Source organism: Epargyreus clarus, unplaced genomic scaffold (assembly GCF_041222505.1).
Source record: "Epargyreus clarus isolate Ecla_fem2 unplaced genomic scaffold, WU_Ecla_fem_2.2 ptg000027l, whole genome shotgun sequence".
NCBI lineage: Eukaryota > Metazoa > Arthropoda > Insecta > Lepidoptera > Hesperiidae > Epargyreus > Epargyreus clarus.
In genome coordinates this window covers 3,234,806-3,244,108 of record NW_027332234.1, presented here as the reverse complement: position 1 = coordinate 3,244,108, position 9,303 = coordinate 3,234,806, and the positions used below count along the sequence as shown (strand labels likewise).

At 40.6% G+C, this 9,303-nt stretch overlaps 1 protein-coding gene across 1 annotated transcript; it reads right to left on the bottom strand.

Moving 5' to 3' along the window:
- Nucleotides 1–650: 650 nt before the first annotated feature.
- On the bottom strand, nt 651–9,272 carry l(2)10685 (5-methylcytosine rRNA methyltransferase l(2)10685). Its single transcript, XM_073088897.1, has 10 exons — nt 9,070–9,272; nt 8,733–8,919; nt 8,031–8,271; nt 7,600–7,775; nt 7,168–7,296; nt 6,716–6,899; nt 5,359–5,479; nt 4,693–4,817; nt 4,024–4,161; nt 651–1,349 (listed from the first exon to the last, which is right to left on the bottom strand). The coding sequence occupies exons 1-10, from the start codon at nt 9,154–9,156 to the stop codon at nt 1,202–1,204; spliced, it is 1,536 nt and encodes a 511-aa protein (XP_072944998.1). The 5' UTR covers nt 9,157–9,272; the 3' UTR covers nt 651–1,201.
- Nucleotides 9,273–9,303: the final 31 nt, after the last annotated feature.

Sequence of the window (9,303 nt, the reverse complement as noted above, 5' to 3'; positions counted from 1 at the left end):
AAGGCATTATAGAATGTTTATAATTTTAAATACTTGAGTCTCTTTTGTGGCCATATTGTTCTTACTATCACAGATATAAGTAGTTATAAGTTAAGTATAGTATTAACATTTAATTTTAATAAAGTATTTCTAAAAATAATTTTATAAATAATTTGAATGTTGTATAACAATAAAGAGTTATTTTTAATTTAAACTTATGTAATTGTACTTAATATTAAGCAAATCATTTTGAGCCATGTACTAATAAATTTATAATATATTTTTGAACTGAATGCATTTATGATTCTAATTTATAATAAAGTTTATATTTCTACACGAATATTTTTTTAGCTTTTGTATGTCAATTGAAATAAGTGTTGTATAAGAAAATGAAAAATAAAAAAATCACGCTTACCAAAGCCAGCATAAATAAATAATTTTATTGGCGACTTAAATTTATATAAAAAATGCAAAAGAAATGTTTTCATAACTTATATAGTAATAAATGATATGATTGAACGAATAAACTTTTATTGACCCATTTTATTTAATGAATTATTAGAAGTAAAAACATACTATAAAATTGTTTTGAACAATATTTCGACCCATTGTTATTTTGAACAATCCATTTCAAATGGCTGAACTGGAGTCGTAGTATAAGTTAAACACCATTTTATATTTCAATATTTATTTATAAATGCGTTTGTAGTGAATTTATCAATAACTAATGAAAGATAGAAATGATATATTCCTCACTTTATTTATACACATTGTGTGTCACATCTAATTACGACAAGGTCACTCTATAAATTGATAAATAGATTGTGAGCCCCCATTAAAAGTATGGGCGAATTTCTGACTGAAAGTTATCGGAGACAGCTAAGTGCTACATTGTTATACAATATAAATTATGTTTTGTTAAATCATTCACCTTTCACATGACGCGTCATGAGTACCATTTCTTTTTTAGTATTTAAATGATTGAATAGATCTGCTTTGGTTCAAAACATACGTAATGTTACTGGTGGTCCCAGACCATCCAACCCGTCATAAATTCAAAAGTGTGGATAGAAGTTTTGACATTGTTTGTGTATCTATTGTATCAAACAAATTGAGCCGAACATTTGTAAAGGTTTGTAGTTTACAACAAGTACTAAGTTTGCAAACGTAACATAATAAATACAGAGGGTTATTTACTAACATAATAACAATAAAATTTGGTCTATCTGACCCTCACGAGTCGCGATATATACGCCGGTCCGAAGTTGGCAGTTATATCGGGCAGTATTAGTTGTCCATACTGCGGCCGACCGGGCCCGCGACACACGTGTAATGTACTGCTCAGTGCGTTGAAAGGCGCTGATAAATCCCTGAAATCCAATTATTTGCTTACTTTATTTATTTATTAACATTTGCAGGCGTTTACATTAAAATCTACAGCAGGACCTCTTTAATCCGAACCCCCTCTAGTCCGAACACCTCTGTAATTCGAACCCCCGACCCGAGTCCGCGCTGTCTCGCTCTCGCCCGCCAGTTACTTTCCGAACGTCGAGTAGGTATTACGCGTATTTGATTTTGTTATCCGTACGCCATTTTGTGTAGCTATTGTGTCGCTCGTGCATTTTGACTGTTATTTGTGCTTTTGCATCATGGCTTCGACGTCAAAGAAAAGGAAACACGTTACCCTGACTATTTCCCAGAAATGCGAGATTTTGGATCAACTTAAAGAAGGTATTTCTTTTAGCTTTCTTGCTCAAAAATATAATGTGGGCAAATCTACCATTTTCGATATTAAAAAGAAGGAAGAACAAATACGATCTTATGTTGTGAAAACTGAAAAGGGTCCAGGTGCTCGAAAGACGTTGAAAACACCCGAAAATCCACAACTCGAAGATGCATTATTTACGTGGTTTATAGAACAACGTCGAAAAAATGTTCCCTTGTCAGGTGATATTTTAATGGAGAAGGCGAAATACTTTCATGGAAGGCTTGGGCGCGGAGAGTTTTCTGCTAGTAAAGGTTGGTTGGAAAAATTTAAAAAGAGACACGGTATACGGCAATTAAAAATGACCGGCGAGAAAATATCAAATAACGAAGACGCCGTTAAACCATTTCAGGTTAAATTTATGGATATTATCAAGGAGAAAGATTTATGTGCAGACCAAATCTATAATGCGGATGAGTCTGGCTTGTATTGGAAAACAATACCAGATAAAACGCTGGCTTCTGAATTAGAACGTACAGCCCCAGGTTCTAAAATTTCTAAAGAAAGAATAACATTTATGCCTTGTGCGAATGCTTCTGGGACGCACAAACTGCCTTTGTTGGTCATTGGCAAAGCACAAAAACCACGTGCTTTTGCTTCTGTACGAAAACTACCCGTACAGTACATGGGGCAAAAGAATGCATGGGTGACGAGATCTATATTTCTGGAGTGGCTTAAAACATACTTTATCCCTGAAGTAAAAAAATACTTAAGTAAAAAGAATCTGCCACTGAAAGCGCTATTGCTTCTCGATAACGCACCAGCACATCCGATTGATGAAGACCTGCAATCCATTGATGAAGATTTTACAGTTTTATATATGCCTCCTAATTGCACAGCTCTTATCCAGCCAATGGACCAAAACGTTATCCAAAATATAAAGGTGAATTACAAGAAAAAACTTTTACTGCAAGTTTTTGCTCAGCAAGAATTGGAATCTGAATGTACTGTATCTGATGTCCTTAAGAAGACCACCATGAAAGATGCTGTTTTCTTACTGGCTGAAAGCTGGCATCACTTGAATGCGGACCTAATAAAAAAATCTTGGTCTGCCTTGTGGCCTCAATCACACATCGAAGAACATACAGGCGAAGACTTTGAATCCGAAGATGACATTCCTTTAGCATTTTTCGTTGATAGAGGCTACTCTGAGGCTGAAATTAATAACTTCTTACTAAGCAATGATGACCTAAATGAAACTGAACCTCTTACTGACGATGAAATTATACGGCAAGTAACACAGGAATGTGATGGTGAAAATGAAGAGATTTCACACGCTAAACCCGTGGCAAGCGTTTCCCATTCAAGCGCCATGTCTGCCTTAAATACATGTCTTGAATGGGCTGATCAAGTGGATATTCCTTTGCCAGAAAAAATGCTTTTACGTAAATTACGAGACAAAGCTTTTTATTTGTCATTAAACACCACACGACAAACCAAAATACTGGATTTCTTTAAAAATGTTGAATAAAATATGTAACGTTTATAGATGAATACAAATATTGTATTATGTATGTATCTATTATGTAGTTTTATTCACAAAAAATACCCTTATCATCTATACCCCTATAATCCGAACGCTCCACCAATCCGAACGGGGGCTAAATTTTCAGAGTTCGGATTAAAGAGGTCCTACTGTATATGTGTATGTTAACCTTATTATTACAAGCTGTATAATTCCTTTATGTATGCCCCCACAGTGCACGTAAATAAATGACTGATCTAAATAAATGAACTTATAATAAGTACAGATCTACAACAGCATGTGTTACTACACTAAGGAAACGAAAATATTAAGAGATCATAACACAACGGACTTTTTTATTTTGCCTGATTATGATTTGCTTGATTTTGCTCCAATGCAGTTATTTGACTGTAAGTGATGACTAAGTTATATTACCCCACTTGTCACATTAGAACACAGGAGCACTTAATACTACTGTAAGAAATAGTTAAGGCTATGGTGCCACTAGATCAAAAGGATAATATAGTTAGCAAAATATAATTTTCTTTAAAATTTCTAGGATAGAATTATATTCCAGATAGGATTAGGTAGTCGGCCACAGTTGCGCCGCTACACTTGAGGACTAAGCTGAAACGCTTCGGTAGAGTATATATGTAACATTTATTATGAGCTACCCTTACCTTTACCTTTCATACCAGAACACAGCAGCACTCAACACTGGTGTTATAAGGGAGAAATGGAGGTGAGACGGTAGTGGCGGCGGAGTCGAACCACAAAGGGTTCTACCACCTTCATAACCATAACTTAAACTTACTTGATAGTAGCGACGATGGCGTGGTTCTCGAAGGCATGTTTGAGCGCCATGTGCACGACGCCGTCGTTCTGTATGGGGCTCAACGAACACGTCGAGTACACCACGGCCCCGCCCACTTTCACTAGCCTCAACGCGTTACTGGGGAGTAATATATTTAAAGATTATAATATTATATACTTTGGTACATCCATCTAATAGCAAATGAACGCATTACTGGGGAAAAAAATAGAAGATGTTATTTATTTTAGTATTTCGTTTCATTATGAATGAATTTTAGGGTGATTTCAAATTTTATAAAGAAAAATAAAACGCGAATGTTTAATTTATAGATGCATTTATGTGTGTGTAATAAACTTGGTATTTAATATTTAGTAAAAAAATATACTTAATACAACTCCTTTATTAATATACTGTTTAAATTTGTAAATTATTTAATCGTGTGAATTGCAACCTAATTGCTCATAATAAATGTTCCATTAATACAATTATATGAACACAGAGAAAAGATTTTACAAAATTAATCTTCCAAGCGGTTTAAAAACAGAATGATAGCTATTCTAATTCTAGTTTGTTATTTCTTAGTCCATTCGTCCTTTCTTTCATTTTTTCGTTTGTTCGTTCGTCAACTTGTTTTGTGTGCTATTTAAAAAGAACAAATTGTTCACTTACACAAGTAGTTGTGACTGTAGTTCTGGTATCTTCAGCCTTTCCCTAATTCTGTCCGACCTGAATATATTGTTCTCGTCCTCCATCACAGAGTGTCTGTCTGTTGTGCACGGCACGTCTACTAGAACCTGGAAAATACACTTTTAGGCGTTTAGAGCATGAAGGTTGATGATACAGCTGTCAATAAGTCTATTATAATAGTCTTTACAACTAGTGTTTCACCCATCTCTTGGCTAAATAACCTGGTATGAAGAGAAATACTGCATGACTTAAATTTATTACCGTATATGTAAAATACGTATATGATATTAATATTAATTGAAAGGTAGGATCGTTCGTCATCATAGTCTGAGACGGGTAGGTACCCCCCCATATGTGTCTAGCGTGAAGCAGTTCTAGTGTTTTGATGGAGGGTGTGGATGACTTACATATGAAGCGACCACTTAGTGAGAGATCTCAGGAGCGGCAACTTACAACGCATCTGTGATTTGCTTCCGGTAGAGTCCCTGTTCTATAATATATGACGTTGGTTACAGATGAATAGTCAACAAGTAGTGAATTTCAAAGTCATCAGGTGGAATCCATTCCACACTCGTTTATTTCTATCTTATTAAAAAGAGGTGTGGCGTTATCAAGCGCGACATTACATGGCAAATAAAAATGTATTACCTTATCAAAACCCAAGTCGTCAGTAAAGTTTCGTCCGTCGCTGTGAGTTTGGACCACTCTCTCCCGCCACTTGTTGCTGCTTTCGAAGTCTATCAGGTAGTCACGAAATATTCTGTTCATCCTGTATAAAGGAGTAAGGAGGAAATACTTAATATTTATATAAGATATGCTTCTAACATGCAATAATAATCATCATTAGAAACATATTGTGAAGGAAAAACGGTATGTTGAATCACGCTACTGAAGTAGCATTGGCTGACCTGCCATTTATTGACCACATGTAAGGGTCGTACAAAATGAACACGAAGGAGAACGGGAAACATGTTCTGATGGCGATATTGCGACGTAGGAACTACACAGTCAACTCCTAGACTGAATCACAAACATCGCTCGCCCGCCGCCCCGCCCCGCGCCGCACCGCCCCGCCCCGCACCTGTTCAGCCGCGACACGGACGCGTCGTTGCACACGAGCACGTCCGGCAGCAGCGTCTGCAGCGCGGCCAGCGCCTTGCCGCCCGGCGCCGCGCACACGTCCAGCGCGCGCTCGCCCGCCGCCCCGCCCCGCGCCGCACCGCCCCGCCCCGCACCTGTTCAACCGCGACACGGACGCGTCGTTGCACACGAGCACGTCCGGCAGCAGCGTCTGCAGCGCGGCCAGCGCCTTGCCGCCCGGCGCCGCGCACACGTCCAGCGCGCGCTCGCCCGCCGCCCCGCCCCGCGCCGCACCGCCCCGCCCCGCACCTGTTCAACCGCGACACGGACGCGTCGTTGCACACGAGCACGTCCGGCAGCAGCGTCTGCAGCGCGGCCAGCGCCTTGCCGCCCGGCGCCGCGCACACGTCCAGCGCGCGCTCGCCCGCCGCCCCGCCCCGCGCCGCACCGCCCCGCCCCGCACCTGTTCAACCGCGACACGGACGCGTCGTTGCACACGAGCACGTCCGGCAGCAGCGTCTGCAGCGCGGCCAGCGCCTTGCCGCCCGGCGCCGCGCACACGTCCAGCGCGCGCTCGCCCGCCGCCCCGCCCCGCGCAGCACCGCCCCGCCCCGCACCTGTTCAACCGCGACACGGACGCGTCGTTGCACACGAGCACGTCCGGCAGCAGCGTCTGCAGCGCGGCCAGCGCCTTGCCGCCCGGCGCCGCGCACACGTCCAGCGCGCGCTCGCCCGCCGCCCCGCCCCGCGCAGCACCGCCCCGCCCCGCACCTGTTCAACCGCGACACGGACGCGTCGTTGCACACGAGCACGTCCGGCAGCAGCGTCTGCAGCGCGGCCAGCGCCTTGCCGCCCGGCGCCGCGCACACGTCCAGCGCGCGCTCGCCCGCCGCCCCGCCCCGCGCAGCACCGCCCCGCCCCGCACCTGTTCAACCGCGACACGGACGCGTCGTTGCACACGAGCACGTCCGGCAGCAGCGTCTGCAGCGCGGCCAGCGCCTTGCCGCCCGGCGCCGCGCACACGTCCAGCGCGCGCTCGCCCGCCGCCACGCCCAGCGCCAGCACCGACACCACGCTCGCGCCGTCCATGGGGTAGTAGTTGAATACACCTGGAGGACAAATTGAATACATCACACTGTCACAATTGAATATACTTAAAGGCATGGCACTGGTACCGTACCGCAACGATTTTGCCGCGTGGTGGTGTTACATAGTACATTAATATTAACACACCACTGCAACTAGTTGTGTGCATCAGCACCCAGTGTGAGGGTTTATACTCAGTATAGATAAAAAATACCTCAGTACGGCTTTAGTTCTATCCTTTTTCAAGGTAACAGTTTTTTTAAATATCAAGATACCTAAATAACAATTTACCTGTATTAGATCTCTTAGGTTCCGGAAATGAAGTATATTCACTGTCCTTTTCAAAAGTCATTACTTTCAGGTGTTCAGGAAAGCTGAATTCAGTTTCCGGTTCTATAACTAGTGGAAAGTCTTTTCCCTCTGCAATGATAAACAATAAATTAACATTACTATTTGTCATATGTTATTAAAAAATCAAATATTTTCACTTTTCAATAAAATATTTCAAATGTTAAGGAAGAAAAAGTATATATATAGAATATGTAAAATGCAGCAGTTAACGAATAACAGGATTATATTATGCATTCAGTCATCATGCAATTCAATATTGTTTATTTGGTATGTAATTGTTAAATAAGTAAGTGCTATTAAATTTATTCTACATCCTAATTGTTATGCTATAATATGTACTAAACATGTTCTGATGCTACAAAATATACATACTAGAATAATATGAATAGTGCAGTGATTCTGGCACCCATTCCTCCATTCCCTTCAGCTTAGTGGCGGGTACATATTGATAGAGAGCCTCAGAGCTGATGCCCATGGAGGGGTCAATGATCCGGGACTCATCTATTTCTGCTTTTTCTAACGCTTCATCTAATGTTCTTGGTGGGGTACTGAAAAAAGTAAATGATATAGTAATGTACTAAATACATACAGTAGTCCAAAAGCACTTAAGAGTATTTAAATTCATGATTTATATTTCTATTTGGCTTTGACAGATTGGTAGCCATGTCATAAGCATGCAGATCTTCTGATTGAGACGAAACATAAAGAGAAATAAAACATATACAAACCTCAGACCCCCAATTGATAAGCTGCTTTTTACTACTAGGCTACACTGTTCATGTGTTATACAAATCGATACTCACACATCCTCTTTAAGTTTTGTCTCTTCCTCAGCAGCCTTTAAAGAAATATCACTAAGATCTAGTCTCTCAGGTACATTCTCACTATTTGGGTATAGACTGGCTATCTCATCCTGCTGCAGTTGTGATATGTAGCTGTCCACAGCCTTGGGGGAGCTAGCAGACTCTGGTTGTGATAATGTTGGATTGTATTGTTTGTGGAAATCTTGTTGAATCGACATAAGATTTTTTAGGCAATGTGCACCTGGAATTATATAAGGCATATGATATACATTGATATTATGATGACATTACTTCATATGGAGTATGAAGTAGTATTAGATATTGGGTGTAGGAAAATATTGTGAGGAAACCTTCACACCTGAGTTGTTTAAACAAGTTTGCAAAGGTATGCATGGTGCATTATGATCTAAACCCCTTTCAATATGCAAAACCCATGCCCAGCATTCACATGCTGGGCATGGGCACTGGATTGACGACAACAAATGACTTTTATATATAAACTATAATGATAAGCTGTACTGCAGAGGTATCACCGTTGCACTCAAAAATTCATAAAGTTAGAGAAGCATACCCAGTATTTAAACTTCAGACCCTCCGATTGAGAGTTTGAACTTCAAATCACTAAGCTACTTACACTGCTGTTGTGGGTTTCATATATTTATATTGACATACAATAAGTGTTAGCAATGTTTAAACAATAACCTCTATTTGTAAGATATTCCATCGTTTCTTCCGTGTCTCCGTAGTTATTGACGAGAGCGACGTACTTGGGCCGGCGTAACAGCGCCTCTCGTATTCCCGCCCATTGCCCGCCAAACACTGAACCGTAAAAATCATCGAAATGATGCAAAGCTTTGTATTTTGGACCGGTTTTCTTTTTTAATTTTGCCTGTAGTAACAAAAACATTTTATTGTTAGTTTTACGCCTTAAATTACTTAATGGTTTAATAAATTACAATAAGTCGTGTTTTAATTACTCAGGAATTAAGACCGAGACTGTCTGAGTTCAACAAAATCGGCGAATAGTTTCTAGACTTACCCAATGAGTTTTTGATTTATATCTTGCTTGTTGTATTAAATACGCACTGGCTGTAGCCGGCTTACAGATCTTCAATATAGTTAGCATTCTTTTAATTTACCCTGTGTAGGTAAGAAATTTCTTTTATTATTATAATTAAATTTTAGGTGTAATCATTGAGGTTATGTTATGTTTCTTCCTGGCAAATGACATTGACAGTTGACAATCACAACGACCCATAGTTGATGTCTTAAA